The 23,478-nt window shown below is 50.6% G+C and overlaps 2 protein-coding genes and 1 pseudogene across 2 annotated transcripts; 1 reads left to right on the forward strand and 2 right to left on the reverse strand.

Annotated features, from left to right (window-relative positions):
• Positions 1-1,011: 1,011 nt before the first annotated feature.
• On the reverse strand, positions 1,012-13,976 carry SNX33 (sorting nexin 33). Its single transcript, XM_054592041.1, has 2 exons — positions 11,806-13,976; positions 1,012-5,972 (listed from the first exon to the last, which is right to left on the reverse strand). Exons 1-2 carry the CDS (start codon positions 13,274-13,276, stop codon positions 5,719-5,721), a joined length of 1,725 nt encoding a protein of 574 aa, XP_054448016.1. The 5' UTR covers positions 13,277-13,976; the 3' UTR covers positions 1,012-5,718.
• Positions 13,977-20,285: 6,309 nt separating this feature from the next.
• LOC129085795 (uncharacterized) lies at positions 20,286-20,431 on the reverse strand (annotated as a pseudogene).
• A 1,226-nt stretch (positions 20,432-21,657) lies between these two features.
• On the forward strand, positions 21,658-22,854 carry IMP3 (IMP U3 small nucleolar ribonucleoprotein 3). The gene has a single exon (XM_054592191.1). It carries the CDS (start codon positions 21,799-21,801, stop codon positions 22,351-22,353), a length of 555 nt encoding a protein of 184 aa, XP_054448166.1. The 5' UTR covers positions 21,658-21,798; the 3' UTR covers positions 22,354-22,854.
• Positions 22,855-23,478: the final 624 nt, after the last annotated feature.

Below are 23,478 nucleotides of genomic sequence, written 5' to 3' on the forward strand. Positions count from 1 at the left end.
AAGGTCTCACTCAGTTTGTTCACCCATGAAATGAGGCACCTATGTTCTTGGCCCAAATTGCTCTAAGTTTCTGCTCAAAGACTAGCAATCCCTACAGCTCCTTGCTAAGTACTCGTTATTGTGCAGGCACTGCCCAGCTGACTCGTTTTGTTCATGTAACCGTCCTAAAAGCCATCTGACACTCCTGTTATAAATGGACTCAAGGAAACACGGAACAGTTAAGAAATATCCCTAAAACAAGTTTATACAGGGTAGGAATTGCACTTGGGCTCAGACACATGGGTCCTGCCTCTAGATTGAAGAGGGAAAGAAGCCATGGAGCTTATTGCTGTGTGGGGGGCATCACGGCTGTTTAGGGGAGCCTCATACTCCACCCGCACCCGCCCCAGCCAGAGCCCTCCTGCCTCAATGGAAGCAAGGGGCTCTGAGTCAGCCCAGAAGAGTCTTCAGTTGCCTCGAGGCTCTAGCCAGCCTCCTACCATAGGCATCAGCTATTTCCCTTCCAGTACAGGTGGCCCAGGCCTGTGTACCGTCTCACACCAGTCTTGGATGCTCCAGCACCGGCCTTGCTGGGCCTCATTTCCTGGTCCCTTGCACACAGGATGCTTATGAAATACTGGCCATCCAGTGTCCATCAAGGTGCTGCCTGCACTGGGATAACAGAGGGTTGCACAGTGTCTCTAAGCAGCCCCTAAAACTCCTTGTTCTTGAGCATGAGATGGGAGTTTGGATTGATGACCACAAGCCCACAGAGGGAACACTGCCATCCCCAGAGGCCCACAAGGTACAGGGGCAATTGAGAGGGCCCTGAGTGCCAAAGCAGAGACCTCAGCCCCAGAGGCCTCAGGACGGGAATCAAAGGAGGTGGGAAGGCAGCACACGGAGGAATCTAACCAGAGAAAAGACAAAAGAAAGAAAAGACAAAATCAAAATTAATAAAGTTTAATTAAATATCTGTAAGACAAGACATTGTCAAGTAGTAATGGACCCAACTCAAATAGGTATATATTAATGACTTTAATGTGGAATGCCAGCAAAATTTCCTGTGTGACACAGTGTGGGGCTCAGCCTCTAAAATTCAAAGTGCCAGGGGCCTGCCTATGGTCTTCAAATGTGCCACCCCCAAAACGTAGATGCATCCTTCAGGAAAGAAGTGGTCCTCATATTGATTTGAGATTAATTTTCTAACATGTGGGGCAATGAAAAAGCAAGAAAGGAATTCAGGTTAGCTATAGAAAAATGAAGCGATGCTCCTCAGACGTTCATCTGTAACGGAGTCCAAGTTCCCTCTGTGCGATGCTGCTGTCAGCCTCTTCATCTGTGGGGTCTGGCAGGGCCCACCTACCCTCAAACCCCTTTATATTTCTGCTGTTGAGCTCATCAGACTTCCCATTCTTTCCCTCCTCTAGAGCAGAAATCTGTCACCGCCTCTTCCTTCAAACCTAAAGGACTTATTTTAAGGAATGAAGCCAGAAAGCTGGATTCGAGCCTAGAGGCCTGACTCGTGTGAGTCTAGGCAGGTCCTATCCTCCCTCTGGCCAAGTCTTGGTCTCTTGCCCATGAAATGGAATGATGATGCCTACCTAAGTAAGACTGCTGTAAGGATCAAGGAGGCCACAGCTGTGTGAGACACTGCTTGTTAAACAGACTGGATTGCATTGAGCCTTGACTGACAAAACAAAACCCAAGGAAAAAAGGCTTATGTTAAGCTACTTTGAACCCCAAAGGGGGCATTTCACAATTGTCCTTTCTGAGCTAAGACTTGGGGAGGTGAATTTTTTATCATTCCTTGTGAATTTTTTACCAGGGCTCACTGTCTCTTTCTACCTTCCCCACGGAGAGAGGTACCAGAGCCGAACTGGTGGGGAAGCAGTTTTAGCGGAGAGAGGCAGGGAGCTGAGCAGGCTTGGCTCCCGGAGGTCTGAGTCAGCGGGAAGGCAGGCAGGGCGGGGCCCAGTCCTCGCATGCTTGGGGAGATGGTGCAGGAATGTTCCTCCAGCCCAAGGCCTGGGCTCTGATCACTGCATCCTGGATCCTGCTCTTATAGACACAGCAGCCTCAGCTCTGGTTCAAGAAATGGGAGATGCCTGGAGAAATTTGTTTGGCGGCTTCAGCCAGGGAAAGTCAGAGGCAGCTTGAACCTACGGACTGGACTAGGTGGGGTGGGGTGGCGGGGGGGGCGGTAAAAAAAGCCAAGCCACAGAGCCTATAGGGAGCTGAGCACTGCCCTGAAGCATCTCCCATTCCCTGGGGACACTGGGTGATGCAACCAACTTCCACCTCCCCACTAGACCTCAAGTTCCTTGTGTGTGCATGAAGAGCTGAACACGGTGGTGTCGGGTGATGGATGACCTAGCTGGCTCCCCCAGAAGGTGGTACGGGTGCAGCCCAGGTACAGCTACATGTGTGTGACACCTCTGCTATGTGCATGTGTGACTTTGTGGCAGTATGTGTGTATGAGGGTATGGCTGTTGAGTGATGACACAGTTGAGACTGACGCTGTGAACAGAAGACATGTGTGGACGTAGCTGTGAATGTGAGTGTGTGGCACTGTGGCTAGGAGTACAACTGTGAGAGCACATGACCTTGCATACGTGTGCATATCACCAGGTTTGACTTACGTGTCTGTGGAGGAATTGTACAGCTGTGTGTGGCTATGCATGCTTTGGGTTGGGCCAAAGTGTCTGGGACCACATGGATGGGTGGATGACCCTGTGGCTGTGTCACAGGATAGAGGGGCAGTGGTGAGCTGGGCCTGGGACCACCTGTCTCCCTCAGCCCCTGTTCTCCTACAGACGTGGCACAGTGGTTCAGACTTCCCGTGTCCAGGAAACAGCAGGGTGCAGGATCTGAAACCACCTCCCCTCAACCCCCGACATATGGCCACAAAACAGACTCCTTCCCTGGATTGGGCCAAGACTGGGTATCAGGGGTCCCAAATGCTCAAGTCCTGGGGTTGCCCAGGGCAGAGAGACCTTGTTTTCCACTGCTCCCAGAGCAAATGAGAGAGGGAACTAGAGGCAGCTTAGCCCAATGCAATCTGGAACACATGCCTGGCATGTAACTGAGGGCAGCCAGCAAGCCATGTCACCACCAGGGTACTCCCCACACCATTCCCCCAGATCACCAGATTTCAAATTCCCCCAACACCCCAACCCACACATAGAAGGAAACCAGAGAGTGGAGCTGTGATATTCTCAGCCCCCACCACATACAGAATATCTCAGCCTAGAGATCTCAGGATGCCTGGAGTAGGCCTGGGCCATTCCAAGACTTCATACTCTGGTTCTTCTTCTAGGGATGGCTCCCTCACCCTGAGGTGGGAAGTGTGGGAGACGGTCCCTTCTCAAGGAAGGGATACAAGAGGGCAGTCCAGGGCAGGAAGCAAGAACAGGGACTTTCCAGGCACTGTGGGTTTAAGAGCATTTCCATCCCACCCAGATTGACCTCGAGAAGGAGCCACCAACCTCCCACTCCCCGCAGTCCCTTTGCTGTGGTCAGATAGCCCTCTGCAAAAGGGACCTGAAGGTCAAAAAAGCTAAGAAAAGATTAAGGTAGGAAAGGTCCTCAGAGGGAGTGGAAATGAGGGAAGGAGGGCAGAGAGGAAGGCAGGGAAAGTTCCATGGAAAGTCCCAAATCTGACCTAATGTTGATGCAGGGTCAATGGCCCGTTCCAGAAGTTCCTCTCACAACGTTCTGCCCTGAATGGGGAGCCCTTGCTGCCCCCTCCCCTACTGCACCCGCCATTCCTTTTCTCATCTCACTGCCCCAAGCTCCTGGGCCTCTGGCCTGGCCAAAGCCTCCCCTGCTGCCTGGACCACAGCACTCCTCCCTCCACCAAGTCCCCAGTGCCCCGAAAGAGCACCGTGGTTTCACCATGTTCCTCTTTCCCTGTGTGAAGATTCCTGTTCATGCTGCCTCCCACTAACCCCAAGGGCAGGGCTGGAGAGTACTCCTCAGTTTCCAACATGGAAGCTACCGCATGGTTGGATACCCAGGACTGCCTGGGAAAGAACACAGTTTCTGAGCTCCACCCCCTTCTGGACTGGGGTCTCCCTGGGGAGAGGAACCCCAGAGATTAGACTGTCCTGGGACATAGCCTCCCATGCCTTCCACATGTGACCTTTAACCCTAGATCAGAGCAGCAGAACCAAACCCCTGGCAGAGCTCCAGTTGGTGAGATATGAATGAGGTCTGGGAAGGGTGTGCATCCAGCTGGGGACCTTGGCCACCTCTCAGTCCCCAGATAGCACCTCCCACCAGTACAGCCCTTCCCCTAACTTTGAGGTTCTGGAGTAAATTTTGTTCCTCTGGGACAATTAGGATTCTATACTTCCCCCACCCTTATCCTCTCTGGGATCTAAATAAAAAAGTCATGTTTTTGTTATCTTAATTGTAGAAAGTTTATCAAGAAAAAAAAGAGAAAATATTCAAGCAGCAGCAGCCAGGAATGGCCATGACCTCCTGGAGGGGCTAGCAGTGGCACCTTTTAGTTCCACTCAATCCAATGCTGGACCATGCCCTGGCCCGAGGGTGGGAGTAGCCCCACTGAGGAGGTAAACATGGGTGGGAGACAGCACAACTGGCCAGAACCCAGGTAGGCACTGCAGTGAGGCTGGCCATAGGTGGGTGGGCCCAGGGTCCCTGGGGTGGTGGGCAGGCCAGCCTATCTTTTCCCCTTGGGTTTCCCACTAAGCACCAGGAAGGATTCCAGGATTCATAGGGTCAAGAACCTTAAGAGCCTGGGGTGTGAGCCTGCTAGAGTGTGGGGAGCTATTGCTGGTGAACTCAAATATCTGGTACCTTTTGGGTATCCCCTCCAGGAAGACAGCAGCAGGGTCCTGGAGTCCTTGACTTGTCTTAGCACCTGGAGCCCAGGGGAAAGAGATGCTGCACTGTCTTTAACCAGGGGCAATAGGGGCTTAGCAGGTGAATGGGGGTCAGGAGGGAGTTGGCCTGCAGCCCCTCCCACAGCGGGTGGGTGTGGGGCAGGGGCAAGGACAAGGATGACAAGGGAGCAAGGAAGATCCCTTCCCACCAAGGTAGGGAAGCAAACTTGCTTGGGAAAAGTGAGGGGGAGAGGAAGGATGTTTTCATGCCTCCACACCTTTGCTCATGCTATACCTCTCTTCTAAATGTTCTCCATCTAGTGCCCTCATTTATAATCTGGTAGGTCCTTGTCATTCTTTAAGATATCACTTGAATGTCACCTACACCATGGAGTCTTCCCTGACAGGTAAAATGCATGGTCTTCTCTGTGAGCTTCCAGGAACCCTGTATTTACTATTTGTCATTCTGTGCTGCCCACATCCGTTTGTGTGTCTGATCCCCACCTTAACCGTGGACCCCTTGAGGGCAGGAGTGTCACAGCTCTGGGGTCCAGCATCTGATCCAGGACCACAGCAGGCCCCAGTGTCTGCTGAGTGAACGAACAGGTGGTAGCCAGGAGCACAAGCTCTGAAGGCTCTAGGGTTGGCTAAGACCTGGCCTGGCCTGAAGTGACTGACCAGCAGCCTAGGCCTCAGCCTGGAAGGTTCCTGGCCCAATTCTCAACCCTGCTATGCCCCGACCTCTAAAGGGTAAGGGACTTCCCCAGGGGTAACCATGACTCTCCCAGAGCCCACCCCCAGCTCAGCTGCTGCTGATACGGGAGGTCTGGAAACCAGAATACACTTGCAGTGACCAGGCCAAAGGCAGGGTGGGGCCAAGTACTCGAGATCAGAGGTTGTCGTACATGCGCAGCGTCTTCTCCAGCTGCTGGCCTACCCGCTGGTAGAAAAGGATCTGCTGGCGCAGGTAGCTCTGCATCATGTGCTTGAAGTCGAGCTCACGGCGCTGGTGGAAGTGGTTCATCTCAGCTTGCAGGGCGAAGCCCACCACACGGCAGCGCCTGCGAATGCCATCTGCTTCGTCCTGCACCATGCGGCCCTCGTCACTCATGCGTTGGCTCTCCTTTACCTTGGCAAAGGCGCCTGGCACAGGCAGAGTGGAGGACAAGGGAGGTTAGGGCTCTGGTCTCCCCAATTTGTTCCCTAAACCCTCCATGAGTCTCCTCAAGGGCAAACAGTACCCTTATCAGCTCCATTCAGGCCTTTCTCCTAGACTCCAGACCCCTGGTCCAGCCACTGAGTACCACCACTAGGATGTCTCTGATCCTCACCCAAACCTGTGGCACCATGAGCAGCCCACATCCAAGTAGTCATAGCTCTGCTAGCTACATTGATTTCCAGGACCAGGATGTCTTAATTCAGCTCAAACATTACCTCCAGAAAGCCTCCCCTGCACTCCCACTGCATTAGGTGCCTCCTGAGCCTCCTACCGCTCTTACCACCCTGTGGTTTCTCTGCCTCCCTCTGGGCTGTGAACTCAATGTCTCTAGCACCCAAAACAAAGCCGAGCCCACAGCAGATCCTGATATGTGTCCACTAAGCTGATTCAATCTGTTCCTCACTGGACAACTACAACAGGCTCCCAAGGGCCTCCCCACCTCAGTCCCAGACTCTGTGAGGTTCTCCATAGCATCTGAGGAGCAGCCAAGCTGGACACCCTTAACTCCAAGCTTTCCCTGGCTCTGTCTGCAGATCAAGGTCCACACCCATTCATGAGGCCGTCTGGGAGCTGGATCCTGTACCCATTCCACACTGACCCCATGTTCATCAGATTCACCCTGCTCTTTCCTGACTTCATTTCTCTGCCCCCTGGCTCCCTATGCATAATTCAAACCTCCCCTCAGGTATACCAGAAGCCTCCCTCAGTGCTCCCAAGCTTAATGCTTCCTGCCCCATCACACTGCTGATTCTAAAACAGAGCCTCAAAAGCCACCTGGAGTTTTCCTTTGTATGTGTCTCCCCCACAGACAGGCCCTGGCCCCTCCTCACTCCAGTTCCCAGGGGGCTAGAGGAGGCCATTGTAAGAACCAGGTGACAGATGGAGGGCAGGAGATAAACCTGGGCAGGTGACCCACTTAGGAAGAATCTGAATGAATCAAAAAAGCAATTGGTGAATAGATTCCAGTTCTGAATTAACTGGTACTTGACTAATTTTGCATTGAAGCCAGTGGGACAGTTGCTAAGAAGGGAAGGCAGTTTGCCAGTGCCTGGCATTCACTCCTTGCAGGGCTGTAGAGAATCTACTGTGCAAAGAATAAGGAGATGGGAAGGGTTGGCATGGTGAGCAGCATGCTCCTGAGTACTTCAAAGGGATCCACTGCACAAAACTAACATGCTCATTATCCATGCTTCCCACTTCTTCTTTAAGGAGGCTTCTCGAGGGTCTTCAAAATGTATTCTTTTTACCCTCAAATTGTTCACTGCATTCAAGATGCATTTACTATATGCCAGGCCCAGGGCTCTATTTTCTGGAAATAACTCTGGAAGCTTTTAGAGCTAGCAGCACTCATATTAGTAAACAAGTACATAGCTAATTGGTTAATACTGGCATTTTGAGCAGACAGACTCAAGTTGGGACAGTCTCCAGGGCTGCTCACACCACTCGTGAGAACTCTGTAGTCACCAGCTCCCAGCCTCCTGTTCCTTCTCAGCTGCCCAGATCTGAGCAGGAGAGGCAGTATCACTCCAAAGCCTGTGATGAAGATCAATACAAAACTTCAGAGCAGGAGAGGCCCTAGGGGTCAGCTGCCCTCCCTCTCTCCGATGCCACTGTTGTACAGAGGAAACAAGCCATTAGGGAAGGGACTTGCCTAGGGGCTCCCGCCTCCTTCCTGCCCCTCACACAGGAGATGCCTGGCCCAGAGGTCTCCCTCCACAGCTGGGGGGTAGACACTACTTCTACTGCAAGCAACCCATACCAGGTCAGCCAGGCCTTTGTGTGCGGCCCCCAGACAATGGACTCAGGGATTTGAAAAAGTCCCAAGGGATAAAGAAGGACTATAAAAAGAAAGGTAGAAAACAACAGGAAAAGAAAGTAAAGTTAAGCTTCAGCAAAAGGAACCCACTGGAAGAGGAGACACTAACCAGCCTGGATTCCACCTGCCTGAGAAAGTTCAGGTACAGTGAGGCTGGACCTGTACTCAAGAGGGCATATCTTGCCCATGGCCTTGGAGGAAGGAAAGGCCCCTTTTGTGGATGAGATTGAGGCCCAAATAGCAGAAATGAATTTACTGCAATCGCTAGGTATCCAAAGACAGGGAGACAGGCAAGGAGCCAGGGAATAAGGGGGAAGGGGAGGCCCCACCCTGCTCTCTGTCACCTCTCCACCCTATGACTCAGATCTGGGGCCTAGACCAGCTAATATGAACATGCCCCAGAAACTGGCCGGGAGTCAGGGCTCAGGCCTATCCAGCATCCACCCTACATTCTAATTTGGACTCAACCTGAGAGCTGAGGATCCAGGGGAGCCTCCTGCCCTGGCAGTTGTCCTATAGGCCAGGTCCCAAGAATAGGGAAAGGGAGGTTGGAGCTTCAGAGCTCTAGGGTCCCAGGCATAGTCCCTAAGATCCTACCTTAATTAGTCTTGTCCCACTTCTTGGGGATTGTTACCATCTGCTCCAGGTTGGGGGCAGGAATCCTAAATCCCGATGCTCACTGTGTCACCTCTAGCAAGCCACTCCTCTTGCCTGGTCTACAGGTCTCCCCACATCACAGGGGTCAGGTTGGACTAAATAAGATGCTACTGACCACTGCTCACCACAGAATAATGCTTTAGTTTCCACATCTGAAAAATGGATAAGAGTACCTACCCTCTACTGTAATTGAGGTTCGACTGAATTAATATGTATAAAGTACTTAGGATGGCACCTAACCAAATAAAGAAGTTCAAGATGCTACATGCAGTTGTGTGCAAACTGCTTTTCAGTCATAGCAAGAACAAGCTGGTGGTGGCTCATGGCGATGGTTCTCTTTGTTTATGGAAGCCTAGGATGGATGGTAGAGGGAGGGTTAGATGACGGCCCAGAACAGAGAGTCCTGACCCACAGGCAGATGCCTGGTCGGCAAGGGCCACTTTGCCTTGGCCAATCTAGGAGCTCCTTGGCCTCACCCCCATACATGATCTATGGTTCTGGGACTGCCTCCAGCTCACCGAGGATCGTAGCTAAGTTAGTGCTGGAGCATCTAAGCCTCCCTCCCTTCTCCTTCCCCTCTTAGCTCATCTACCCCAGGCAGGATGCTCCTTCCTGCCATCCCTGGGGGAGCTCCTTCCCCCATCTGTCAGGCCAGTGGACACAAGGCTATGGAGTCAGAAACACCTGGGCTCCAATTTCAGCTCCGCTCAACATCCCACCTCACTGTGCCTCATCTCTAAAATGGAAGGGACCACATCGGCCTTCCTTGCTTGGATGTGATGAGTCTAATGACAGAGCCATGGTTGTCAGGTGGGACCCTTGACCGTCACTGTTTCCCCTCATTGTCCCAAGGTAAATATTATTAGAGCCCCCTTACACACTAAGACTGCCCTGGTATGGATCAAAGTCCAGGAGCTGGGCCAGTGGGCAGACAGGCTGGTGAGCCTCATCTCAGCGTCAACCAGCCTCCGTGTCCCATTTTACTAAGGTAAACATGGAGGGAAGAAAGCTCTCTCAAGGTCACTCCAGAGACAATGTTTGTCCAAATCCTGGTCTTCTGATCCCATCTAGGCCTCCCACTTCCTCTCTTTCATGGCCTCTCCCACACGCTCACCATATTCCAGATGTCCAGACAAGCTGGACAGAACCTTGAGCACCAATTTTCCTGCTCCTTCCTCTGAGGAAAGGCTCTAGTGCAGGGCCAGCATGGGACCCCTCCTCCTTCTAGGCTATCGGCCCCCAAAACCTGCCCAATTTTGTCTCAGCCAGATTCTAAGCCCCTTCCCTAACTGACCAGAACACAAGCCTGGGAATGGCAGTGCAGAGTCCAGAAGGAGAAAGAATAAGCCCAAAGGGGCCTCGCTTATTGGGGAGGTGAGAGGAGGTAGGCTGGCCTCTGCCTAAGATTGAACATTCCATGCCAGAGGACTCTTAGAAACACCTCCAGTGGAAAGTCATAAATGGCCTCTCTTAGCTCTCTCTCCCTTCAAAAAGGCCAGTATAGCTTCCCTCCCTTCTACTTCGGTACAAGCCTGGGAGCCCTGGCTATGGGGCCGCCTTCATGCCCCCAGCTCTGCCCTGGGCAAATGTCCCCAGGTACCCCATGGGCAGCGGTTCAGCAGCGGCTTAACCACTATGCCCCTACTTCCCCCTCCCACTGCCCACGCAGGAACATGTCACCCAAGGAACTGGTTAAACCAGCTTTCCCAGGCCCTAAGGCAGCACTGGGTGTGGCTCTAAACAAGGGACACACCTGCCCCAGTGGGCCCCAACCAGCCAGGCCACCTCCCCTGCCCTATCCCTGCCCAGAGCTCAGAGCGAGATTGGAGGGCATCAGTCTGTCCCTCAGCCAGACCCTCCCCATAGTCTCCTTCCCCCACCCTGGGCCTAAGTGCTCACTGAGTCCACTCTCCCTTGTTTTATAGATCAGGAAACTAAAGCCCCAGAGACAGGAAGGCACTTTCCATGGGAAAGAGCCAAGACTAGAACTCAGGCCTCCTGTCTCCTGAAGCTGAAAGGAGAGGGAAGGAGGAGAGGAATTCAGAGATGTGAGAAAAGGGCAGAGAAGAGAAAGTAAAGAAAAGAAGCTTGGAGCTATAGAAGTCAACCTCCTGGTAAAGGAGAGCAGGGCTGGTTTGTACCAGACTGTCCTGGATACGGAGGTAGGGGGTGGTCTTTGCTGACCCCCAGGCATAATGCAGAGGCCTGACTCCTGGCCCCACCCAGGGGAAAAATCCCAGCCAAGCCAGGCCTGACCTCAGGGCCTAAGGGCCAAGGAGCCAGCCCCACGCCCTACAGACTGTCTTACTGAGTTACTAAGCAGCCCCAGGGAGGACCACACCTTCTTCTGACATCTGACCTGCCTTTGGTCCCCAGAACTCAGTCACCCGCTAGGTCAGGTCAGCCCTCTCACTGCTCAGGCAAGAAGACAGTGCAGGAAGGAGGAGTTAGATGGGCCATGAGCTCCTGGACCCCTGGTTCCTCCCCGGCCCAGCCCAGGTGCCCCTGAGTGACCCAGGATGAGTCATTTCCCTGGCAGTTCCTTGACAGCCCAACAGTAACAGAGAGGGGCCCATCCTGTCCCTCCCTTACAGAGGGTCTGTGAGAACTGAAAACGTGGCCAGGCTTGGGAGGTGGCCAACATGGATGTGTGCTTAGGGAGGCACACGAGGGAGGGACAGTCCCAGCTGAGCCATGGACTCCCTGTGTAACCACTCTTCTATGGACACCACCCTCTCGATCTGCAAAATGGGGACCAATGACCCTTCTGTACATAGATTGGGACCTTACAGATAGGATATGCAGTGGAGAGAACAGACTCTGAAAGGCAGTGAGCTCGTGGGTCAGTCAGCTTGTGAGGCAGTGGGAAGACAGGCCACATTGTGCTCATTGTTTGGGTCTACATCTTTGTGGACCTGGTCATCTCTGTGTTTCCAGACCCAGACTGATACCTTGAAGGGCTCACTGTATAATGTGTAAATGAGAAAAATGAGACAGAAAAAGGAAAAGAAATGAAGAAAGGAAGGAAAGGACAACAAGAAGGTAAACAGTGAGTTCCAAGAGGACAGGGACCAGATCTATTCACAATAATATCCCTACACCTAGAATAGCACCTGCCACATAGTAAGTGCTCAACATACTTTTTGAATGAATGAACTCAGAGATAGAAAGACTCAATGAGCTGTTCCATTCTGTGTAGGCCATGTTCATATGCCCACATCCAGCAGAGTACAGACTCAGTACATGTTGCACTGGATCTCCAGACATACTACATTGGCTCTTACCTTTCTGCAGATGGATGATGTCTGGGAAGTTGGAGAGTAAACCCTGGTAGAGAGACAGCATGTCAAGCATCTGGAAGAGGTCATTCTTGGGCTGCTCAGCGAACATCTCGCCAACAGCTTCATAAGTACGGCCCGTATGAGAAATGGCACTGTTGAGGGCCTCAGAGCTAAAGGGGGGGTCCATCTGGAAGGCATGACTGATAGCTTGAAAGGCATTGCCTAGCTTCTGGAATTCTTTGCGGAAGCCCCCTACATGCTTGCGCACTAGCTCCAATGCTACAGTGCTGAGCTGCAGGACACTGTCGTCCATCTTCTTGCTGAAGGCCTTGAAAGTGTCCACACGATCCTCCACATCCTGCAGGTCCTGATGCTCCGTGGGGATCTGGAAGGTGAGGAGGAAGCTGGCACCCACCATCTCATCCTTCTCTGCCCGGCGTTTGCCCATCTTCCACTGCTTGTCATCCAGGCAGCTGAGGAAATGCTGGAAACCCTCGTACTGGGATAGCACAGGGTGGCTGGTCATGTGGTCCATCCAGAGGATGAGCCGCCGCTTCCGCTTCTCAATAAAGTCCTCTTCAAAGCGGCCTGTGGCCTGTTTCTCTGGCAGGTGCGGCACAGAGATGACAGTGAATTTGTGAAGCAGGCGGTTATAGAGCCAATCAAAGTGCTTATATCGCCGGTAGACAGGGGAGCTCGCATGGGTGGGTGTGAGCTTGTAGGAGATGTAGCTTTTGATGCCCTTGAATTTGGTCTGTTTGGTGGGTTCCTCCACAGAGCAGGCAAATGGGTGGGGATTGGCCTTCCACTGGGGGCCACGAGGGCCCATTTCAATGGAGTATGTCTCAGTGATCTTAGCCATCATGGGCACATCACCCAAGATAAAGGCCTCCACTCCAGAGCGCACAAAGCATGAAAAACGATTGAGGTTGCGCCCCACCACACTGCCTCGCTTGGCAGATGCCAGGCTGTCCTGCCTCTCCAGAGGTGGCTTAGGCCGGAAGGCCATGTGCTGGCTGGGGTAGGCACCAGGGTAAGAAAGGTTAAGTGGAGGGTGCCCATTGGTGCCCAGCCCACCAGCCCGTGGCTCCTCCATTACTGTGCTTCCATCATCCCAGTCATCCCAGTCGTCATCATCATCCTCCTCAAAGCTACCCTGGTTTGAGAGGAAGCCACTGCCCCCACCACTCCCAGGGTTGGCCACACTGGGGCTGTCATACAAGCTCATTTGGGTGCCTGGAGAGCCTGCAGGGCTGCCAGAATAGTCAGCATGGTTGAAGCTACTAGTGCCAGAACGGATGATCTCCACATAAGAGGCGGGGAAGAGCCCTATCTCACCGCGGCTATTCTGGCCCTGCAGCCAGCCGTCCAGCGAGGTCTCACTGAAGATGACGAGGTCCTCACCCTGTTGGATGTTGATTTCCTCCTTGTTCTCGCTGTGGAAGTCATAGATGGCTCGGCCTTTTAGTGCCATGGCTAGACCAGTGGTAGAGAAAGATGAGGAAAGGGTCCTGCCCAGAACTGAGGTGTCCAGGAAGGTACTAGCAAACCAAGGCCTGCCCCAGCAGCTCAGTCTCTCCGCCCCTAATGCAGGTCTCAGCACCAAGAGATGCTATCCAGTCTCCTCTTCAAAGCTGTGCCCATGGCCCAGAAACTTCCCTATCACATCTCCCAACACAAGTCTGCGGGCAGGGACACCTCCTACCCATAGTTTTCCTCCCTTCCCTTGGCAGCCCTGAAGGGGAGTCTCTCCCTCCTCCCACTCCCAGAAGAAAAGTCAAGTCACTGGGAGAAGTCAGCTCTGAGAGGGTAAGAATTCCACTTTCCACTGAAACAACGTTCTAAAACAAAAGAGAATCACTCGGAAATGGTTCCAGAACACCGGCAGCTCTGGCTCCCAGCTCCTTCTGGCTCCTCAGGCCATAGAAGGCTCTATCACATTCCCACCAAGTTTTTGCTCCTTCCTCCTTCCTCCTCCTCTCGTGCCACTGGGTTTTCAAAAATCCACAAAATCCAAGAGGGGCAAGGAGGAAAGCAGCAGCTTCTTGAATTGAGTCCAAGGGTGGATGTGTCCAGCTTCCCAACGAGCCAGGCCGGGAAAACAAGGGCTGAGGCTTACACAACAGACCGCCAAACTCTCCGACAAGGCGGGCCAGGGGGGCCCCAGGCGGTTCCGGCGCCCGCTCCTCACTCAAGTGGCCAGCCCCCACCCAAGGGAAGGAATGGGGCAAAGTGGCGCTCAGGCGACTTCTGTCCACGAACTGAGTGGCCTCTTTTGTTTGCCTAATTATTCAGCAGTTTACGAGCCTGAAGCTGACCCGATCTGAGTCTGAGGACCCCGTCCAAAGGTAAGCCGCCCGGCGCCGGCGTACAGACCCCCCCGCCCGGCCCTGCACGCACACACTCAACAGGAGTTTGCAGAGTGAGCTCCGGCGAGCAGATGGCGCGGCGGGCGGGTCGGCCTCGGTTCCGTGGGTCCGGCGGTGGGCGGCAGTGTGCGGCCCCTGCGCCCCAGCCCGCTTCTCCAGCACCCGTAGCCCCTCCGCACAGCCAGCGAGTGGCCAGCCAGCTCCCCACCCCCCCCAAAAAAAAGTCGATTCCGGGAGGTGGCGTCCTGGAGAAGGAAGAAACAGCAGCGGGGGAGGTGCTGGATGGGGGAGAAGCAGGGAGGGTGGCGGAGAGGCAGGGAGGAAGGAAAAGCAAGCAAACTCCAGAGCTCGAGCTGCGCAGGGCAGGGACGCCGGCTCCGCCCTCCCGGCCCGCCTGCCTCTAATTTACCGCACTGTAATAACCCCTCACTATCTTCGCCGAGATCCGGATGCGAGAGGACGAGGTGACCCGGGGTCGGGGGTGCCGCGAGCCTTCGCGGAGAGGAAACTCTCGCCCCGAGGGTCTTGAACGCCAGGCTCTCCCCTGCCAGCCACCGCCGCCTCCTCGCTTCCTGCGATCCGGTCACCCTCCTGCCTTTTCCGTGACGCCAGTGGAGGAGAATTCCGAAAGTTTGTAAACTGAGGGGCTGGAAGGAGAGTACCAGAGCCGGAACCACGGGAAGCGATTAAAGAAGGGTGCTTGGAAATTCACAGACGCTCCCCACCCCAGCCCCGGCGGGACTGGGCTGTGGCGGTGCAGCCCGGGATTTTTCTCCGGAGGGGGCCCCGGAGCCAGCAGACCCTCACAGAAAAAGCCTCAGTGGCCTGGAATAGTGGCCGCTGCAGGTCCTAGTACAAACAGAGACAGGAGCACCTCTGCTTTGGGAAATTTCCTTTAGGGAAGTTTCTTGAGCGACGTCTTGTAGCGACAGAAACAAGCTCAGACACCACCTGGTTCCTTGTTGCTTTGTGCAGCAGCGGGGACTGGGTGTTCTGTCTTTACCAGCAGCTGCAGAAGCGAGGAGAGAGGGGTGGACAGTGTAGACTTCCATGAAGAGGCAAGGGGGATTTGACCCTTAGTTGGTCAGCCCATCCACAATATTTTGAGTACGGACTGCCAAGCACTGTTCAAGGAGCCCTGGAATCACAACATAAGGCAGCCTGGGTTCCTGCGCTGGAGGGTTTTGTATTTATAGTTCACTCTCCTTACCTTAATTCGTCCATTCTGTCTCTGTCTCACTCATTCCAATCACGCACTCAAGGAAACATTAACTAAGTAGCTCTTTCGGCACCAGGTCCCTGGGCTACAAAGAGGAATAAAACATTGTCCTTACTTTGCAGGGGCTCAGGTGTATCTGGAGAAGTATACAGATGCTCGCTGACCAGTGTGACCAGTCCCATGAAATGTGCTTGAGAGGGCACAGATCCTGGCCTGAATGGAGCAAGGATCAAGGAAGTCTTCCTTGAGGTGGAAGTCTTCCTGGAGGAAGAGGTGTTGTGAAGCAGAGGCTTCAGTTCCTACGCCCTTCCCTGGCCGTGCCCTGGAGCCTTACCTACCCCTCTAGCTAGAATTTACTTTCCACTCATTCTCGATCTTTCCACTTGCTACAAATTAACTGGCAGAAGACAGTACTGCTAAAAGTGGGTAACTTTGGCTATTTTGAGAGATGTGATTTGCAGGCCTCTGGCTCCAAAACTCAAATTCATTGGTGCAGTGAATAGATCCAACACCCTCCCTGTGCAGGGCTGCCATTTGGCCCAAATAAAGTCTTTTGTACAAACCCCAAAAACTCAAGTGTTAATATGCACAGAGAAATAGAACTGTCAGGCAAACCTGAATTTTTGCATCAATAGATCGAGGTAGTCTTTTGATCTGGACTGCTCCTTGGGAAGTCCAGGTACCAAAAGCACTGTGAACCTGGAACCACCAGGATGGGAAAAGACAATGGCACTGACAAGTCTCTCAGCCCAAAAACCATAAGATCTTATATCCACCTCTATGGTAGCAGCCTTGATTCTAAGGACTCAGTTTAGCCTAGTATCTCTATGACCAAGGCCTGAGTACATGTTTTCCCCAGCTGCTTTGAAATGCCTTTCTGTGATCTCTCCGGTTCACAAAGCCTCTCTCCAAGCTGGGTGTAACAATAGCAGCTACTTCCTTAGTGCTAGACACTGTTGTAAACACTTTATTAGCTCAATTAACACAATTGGGATTTCTGCTCTCACACGTCCAGAGTCCTAGTCCAGCCCCATCCCCTTGAAGGGCCCCCAGCCACCACCTTTATGGCCTTTAGTTGGTTCCCAAACACTTCAGTCACACATTTACAGACCAACCATCTTTAATTTACTCTCACATATGTTCTAGGTAGGTTTTTCTAACTCTCAGGGGCCACCCTTATTTCCAAGTTCTTAGGGAAAACTCACTCCTCAGCCTCATAGATATTTCCAGGGCTTGTACCTTCCATTCCCACCCTTCCAGGGACTCTCTTCAAGCTTAGGCATTACAGAGCCTCTGGTCACGCATCCCAGGAAAACACTAACATTTGTGGTTTCCCTACACTCTGCTCATTAGTTTGGGAAAAGTTCCTTTATTAAATTCTCCTCACATTATTGTAATTGGAGTTTGTTCTCTTTCTTGCTGGGACCCTGATTCCTGCACAGGAAACAGCATTCATCCCTCCATCCAAAGCATCTAGCTTCCTTCCTTTAGGAAAGGATTCAGCAAAGGAGAGTCATGGCCAGTGGTTTCCAGGGTAACCTGGCCAGTGGTAGCCTGTAGACACACTGGATATTACTACAGTAATACAGACAAGAGATGATGAGGGCCTGAGACAGGGCAGGGCTGAAGAAAAGTGAGTCTGGGAGTTTATGGAGGTAGGACAGAAAGGAATGTCAACCAACAATATGTGGGTATTAAGGGAAGAATCTACATCTTAAAAAATAAGAGTTTGACTCCTCTTCCTCAACAGGCTACTGCCCCATTTCTCTGCTCATCTTTGCAACAAAACTCATCAAAGTGGCACCTATTCCAACCACTTGCCTCCAATTAAACCCTTTCTTTTCTTTAACCTCTCTAGCCATTCTTTCACCTTCACACTTCCCTGAAACTAATCAAGGTCATCAATGACTTAATAGTTATTCTCAACCCTCCTCTTTCTATTCAATTTATCAGTAGTATTTGACCAATTTGGTCATTCCTTCCCTTTGCGTACACTTTCTTTCCTTGCCTTGGGGAGACCATATTATCTGGTTTCCTTCTACTTCCCTGATTCATCCCCTTCTTTACAATAATTCTTAACACTAGAGTGACTAAAGTATTGTGGTCCTCTTGTCTTTTCTATCCATGTTCACTCCTTTGATGATCTCCTTTGATGAGACTTACAGCTTCAAACACCATCCGTCTGCCATTAACACCCAATTTTCTTTTTTAAATCTCTAGCCCAACCCTTTCTCTAAAACTCCAAATTCACCTCTTTCTCTTTGACTTCTCCCCTTGGATATATACACATCTCCAAGCCAACATGGCCAAGACTGAATCTCTGATCTTGTCCCCTGAATCTGTTCTACTTGGCACCCTTCCCTATGTCAGATGATGAGTACTTTTTTTTCAGTTGCTCAGGCCAAAAACAGGAGTCATCCTTGACTTCCCTCATTATCCTGAGGCTCCTCTCTAAAATGCATCTCACTGCTGCTCTTCTGGTCCCAGCCACCATCTTTCTTGCCTGGATCACTGCAACAGCATCTTAATGGTCTGTTCTCAACATGGCATCAGGGTGATCCTTTTGAAACATATGTTAGATGTCAATCCTCTGCTCCAAAGCCTGCAATGTTCTTATCTCACTCAGCATAAGAAGTCCTTACAAGAGCCAACAAGCTCAGATAAATCTGAGTCCCCTTTCCTCTCTGCCTAGCCCGATTTGCTTTAGCCAAGATGGCTGTCACTCCTCTTTTGACATGCCAGGCACATTCCTGTCTTAAGGCATTTGCATTATTGCCTCTTCCTGAAATACTCTTTCCCCTAGATATAGACATGACTAAACCCCTATTAAATACCACTTCAACAAGACCTACCCTGACATGCCCTATTTAAAATTACAGCCCATCTTCACCCCAAGTCCTAAATCCTGCTGAATTGTTTCATGACACCACGTGCTAACATATAATTTACTTATTTATCATGTTTGTCTGGGGAGAAGGAAGTTAGCCAAGAGTCCTGCTACAGACATGTTGAGTGAGAGCTAGGAGGGAATACGGCTAGGGGAATATGAAGGGTGGAGATAAAGTGCAAACTGGGAGAAGATAATTGTACCATATATAACTGGTTAAGGATTAATATCCAGAATATATAAAGAACACCTTTAAATCAATTAGAAAAAAAAGCAAGCAATTTATATGTTTTTTACTGTAGTTGTTACAACAAATTACCACAAACTTAATGACTTAAAACAACACAAATTTATTATCTTACAGTACTGGAGATCAAACATCCAAACTAGGTCTCACAGGGCTTAAATCAAGCTATAAACCCAGCTGTGTTCCTTCTGGAGACTCTAGGGAAAAATCCATTTCCTTGCTTTTACAGGCTTCCTTGAGGATGACCATATTCCTCTGCTCCAGGCCCCCTTTCATCTTCAAAGCCAGCACGCAGACTTCTGCTTCCATCACCATATCTCTTCTGGTTCTTCTGCCTCCTTCTTTGACTTATAAGGACCCTTGTCATTACAGAGGATCCATTCGGATAATCCAGGATAATTTCATTATTTCCAGATCCTTAATTTAGTCATATCTGCAAAATCCCCTTTGTCATGTAAGGTAACATACTCACAGGTTCTGGGTGGACATCTTTTGGGGGGCCCTTTATTCTACTTACCACACAACGTAATAGAAAAATAGACAAAAGACATGAAGAGACATTCCAAAAAGGAGGAAACAGATATGAAACCTTTATTCATCAGGGAAATGAAAATTAAAATAACAAAGAAATACCATCACACACTCCCCAAAATGGCAAAAAGTTTTAAAAACTAAGTTGAGAACGAGGAGCAAAGGGTGCTCACACGCACTACCAAAGGACTATAAATTGGTACAACCTTTTCATTAAATAATTTGACAATATCTAGTAAGGTTGAACAGCACATGCTTTACAACTCAGCAATTCTGCTCCGAGATATCAGATGCTATTGTATGTATATGTGCAACAGAAGACCCAGAAGAATGTTACTGGCAGCACTGCCTTTAAAAAAAAAAAAAAAAAAAAGTCCCTCCAGCCTTGGCTGGTGTAGCTCAGTAATTGAGCTCTGGCCTGTGAATCAAACAGTCCCCAGTTCAATTCCCTGTCAGGGCACATGCCTGGATTGCAGCTGAGTCCCCATTTAGGGGCAAACAAGAGGAAGCCAACTAATGTTTTTTTTCCTTTTCTTTCTCCCTCCCTTCTCCCCTCTCTGAAAATTAATAAATAAAATCTTTTTTTAAAAAGTCTTTTCAAAAATACCCAACAGGAAAAAAGATTAATAAATTGGATAGAGCCAAACAATGGAGTATTACACAGCAGTAAAACACAACTACAGCTACATATAATAAATTCCATATGATGTGATTCCTTCTGAGCAACACTTCTCAAGTGTTGTTGTATATACATATTACTTGGGGGGTCTTGTTAAATGCAGATTCCAATTCTGTAGCTCAGGAGTGGGACACGAAATTCTGCATTTCCAATGAGCTCTCTGCTGGTCCACAGGCTACATTTTGAGTGAGAAGGATGCATATTTAGGGATGCATGTATAATGATAAAACTATTTTTATTTCTCTCTCTTTTTTTTTTTTCCTGTGCTAGGGAGAGCGCAAATGCAGTCCCCCACCACCACAAATTTTGCAGTGGTGTCCTGGCCAGTGTGGCTCAGTTGTTGGAGTGATGTCCTGCAATCAAACGGTTGAGGCCTCCATTCCCAGCCAGGGCACATAGCTAGGTTCCGGTTCGATCCAGGTTCCTGCTCAAATGATCCCACTCAGGGCGCTTATGGGAGGCAACCAATGGATACTTCTCTCACATCGATATTTCTCTTTCTCCCTTCCTTTCTCTCTAAAAGCAATGAAAAATTGTCCTCTGTTGAGGATTAAAAAAAAATTTTTTTTAATTATGCAGTTGATTTTCCCACATTTGGGGAAATTGCAGGAGTCAGCACATCCAGGGTGCAATGGATAAGACTTGCTCTGGGAAAACCACCTTCGTGATTATGGTATCTCCCCTGACAGGTAGGTGTAAAACTATTTTTCTTTTCTTTCCTTTTTTAAAAGATTTTATTTACTTATTCTTAGAGAGAGGGGGAGGGAAGGAGAAAGAGAGGGAGAGAAACATCGATCTACGAGAAATACAACGATCATTTGCCTCTCACGCACCCCCAGGTGGGGACCTGGCCAGCAACCCAGGCATATGTCCTAATTGGAAATCGAACCGGCGACCTTTCGTTTCCCAGGCCAATACTCATTCCACTGAGCCACACAGCCTGGGCTAACACTCTTTTTCTTTTTAAAACAAAAACTCAGAATAGATACTTTTACCTTTGATTGGTAGCCTGGGCGGGAGACCTGGTGACTGGCTGTTGGTTTTATAAGTATTCATATAACTTACATATGATACAAGTTCTTTTTACCCTATACCAAGTATTACACTTTAAAAAAGTGTAAAGCATACAAAAAAAAAAAAAAAAAAAACCCCAAAACGAAAGTGAACAACTAAGAAGCTAGGCCGTGTCACAGGCTTGGGCAAAGGAAGAGGTTGGTCTTGCAGCCTACACGCAGGTATAACTTACAGAAATAACTAGCTGAAACAGTTCCCTTTGTTAACTCAATACTAGGTGATCGGGTATCAACCCTGTCTAGCAAATTCGTCTGAGTCTGCACTGAAGCATCAGGGCTTATACCTACTATCTAAGTTTCTCAGACTTGCTGGGTTTTATGAATCAAGCGGCACTCTTGTCAAAATGCGTATTTCCCAGTGGTTCCCCTATAGATTCTGATTCTGCGAGGGTAGGAAGCGGCGGGAGAATCTGTACTTCACAGGTTCCCTGTAGCCTAGCCCCAGTCAGCACGAAAAAAACGTCCCGTCTGCCCAGTGAAGAACCTGGCTCTGGCCATCGGCCGGGATCGCCAAGTTAGCCCACGGGTCGGCAGACTAAGGGAGGTCCCCTATAAAGTGAAAGGAACCTAACGGTCAGCACTACGTAAATTCAACGAAACAAGCGCTGTCTTCCCCCTTCCTCGCAACTGGCCTCTATAGCTCTTCTTGTAGGGAGACTCTCCTAGGAGTCCCTAAAAGGCAGCCATCTGAACGACAAAAAATGATTACGGTTCTAAGAGACTGGTTTTCCTGGCAACTTAACTCGGCTCCGCCCGCCCGCGGCCCCGCCCACTTCCGTCCCTGGCTTGTCAGGTGACGGAAGAAACGCAAGACACAGTATGAAAACGTGGTCCCACTCTGACCAATGGAAACCGGGGGCGTGGCTACAAGCCTTTCTTTCATTGGCCCAGTTGTTTGGGGGCTGCCAGGTCTTCGTGCGCAGAAGCGGAAGTTGCGTGAACGCGGAACTCGTGCGCCGTCTTTCGTCCTAGGGAGGCTGCAGTCGCCGTCATGGTCCGGAAGCTTAAGTTCCACGAGCAGAAGCTGTTGAAGCAGGTGGACTTCCTGAACTGGGAGGTGACTGACCAAAACCTGCATGAGCTGCGCGTGTTACGGCGTTATCGGTTGCAGCGACGTGAGGACTACACGCGTTACAACCAGCTCAGCCGGTCTGTGCGCGAGCTGGCACGGCGCCTGCGCGACCTGCCCGAGCGCGACCCGTTTCGCGTGCGCTCCTCTGCCGCGCTGCTGGATAAACTGTATGCTCTCGGCCTGGTGCCCACGCGTACGTCGCTCGAGCTCTGCGACTTTGTCACGGCCTCGTCCTTCTGTCGCCGCCGCCTGCCCACCGTGCTCCTTAAGCTGCGCATGGCGCAGCACCTCCAGGCTGCCGTGGCTTTCGTGGAGCAGGGCCACGTGCGCGTGGGCCCCGACGTGGTCACCGACCCGGCCTTTCTTGTCACCCGCAGTATGGAGGACTTCGTTACTTGGGTTGACTCGTCCAAGATCAAACGGCACGTGCTGGAATACAATGAGGAGCGAGATGACTTTGACCTGGAAGCCTAACGGGTCTTCCCCCGCCACTGCTGCATTTCATAGGTTAGGAAGCTGAGACCAGATGCTGGAGATTGTGTAAAGGCGCTTTTCCCCAAGACTGTGCCAGCCAGTCGAAGGACATTCGAAGCCGAAGGGTACGCCCCTGTTTTCCACGAAATTTTCTTAACCCTTGGACTATTGATGGTTAGGTTAAAAGACTGCCTTGAAACAAGGGGAAGCGTTTTTGTGCTGCACTGGGAATCATTAGGTTCTTGTTCCTTTAACACTAGTGTGAAAGCAAAAACTTTGCACCCCACTCCCGTTTTCCCCTTATCCCCTAGCAGGACAGTTTGGTTCATTTAATTCTAGTTCTTGCTACTGTTCATGACTAAGCTGTGTACCAATGGCAGAGAATTTTGTCTTTAAGTTTTCACAAAATGGATGAGACTTTAGTGTTCGGTATCCCGTTTCTTGTTTAAAAGAATGCTTTTTTAATGCCAATAAATGGTCCAACTGCTTTGTAAGTGCAAATTTTTGCCTGCTTTTTTCTCATAAGGTCTTATCTACAGGTCTCCTTTGCTCAGGAACCTAGAGAAAAGGAATAGGGTCAGCAGCTGTATGCTCGTGAGGCCTACAACAGGGGTGGCATGTGAAGGTTGCAGGAGTGTTTGTTGTACGCGGCTGGGCAAATTTGTCAGTTTACCAATCCCTCAGAATGACTGTTTCCACAGATCTCTTTCCCACAGAACTTCCTGTTGATATTCCAGCCCCAGCAAATACCATATTAGAGGGCTGAAGTGTTTGCTTACCTAAGGAAATAATCACCCTGTGCTTGGCCATCTAGCAATTAGTAGTGGCCCAGGAGGTTCCTGGAAACTTAGATGTTATTAGGGGTGGGAGAATTGGAAGGAGGAGTAGGGAGACACTGATTTTTAACCAAGGCTTCTACAAGGAGAATAAATAAAATGTCAAGACCAGTGGAATGGCTTTTACAGGGGCCTCCTCTCTATCCCCTGGTGTGAGGCAGCACTTGAATAAACAATGAAGGGAATGAGGCACAATGAAGGGATGACAATAGCAAATGCTTTACATGCCAGGCATGGTTTTCAGTACGATACATATTTTAACTATTCAATACTCCAATGAAGTAGGGAA

Source organism: Pteronotus mesoamericanus, unplaced genomic scaffold (genome assembly GCF_021234165.1).
Source record: "Pteronotus mesoamericanus isolate MK-2021 breed Mesoamerican mustached bat unplaced genomic scaffold, CSHL_Meso_final scaffold_31, whole genome shotgun sequence".
Classification (NCBI taxonomy): domain Eukaryota; kingdom Metazoa; phylum Chordata; class Mammalia; order Chiroptera; family Mormoopidae; genus Pteronotus; species Pteronotus mesoamericanus.

Excerpts from the sequence above, each read along its gene's own strand:
- SNX33 (XM_054592041.1), bottom strand. The coding sequence starts at position 13,276 with ATGGCACTAAAAGGCCGAGCCATCTATGACTTCCACAGCGAGAACAAG. Across the intron at positions 5,973-11,805 it reads CATCATCCATCTGCAGAAAG|GCGCCTTTGCCAAGGTAAAG; the intron begins GTAAGAGCCAAT and ends TGCCTGTGCCAG.
- IMP3 (XM_054592191.1), top strand. The coding sequence starts at position 21,799 with ATGGTCCGGAAGCTTAAGTTCCACGAGCAGAAGCTGTTGAAGCAGGTG.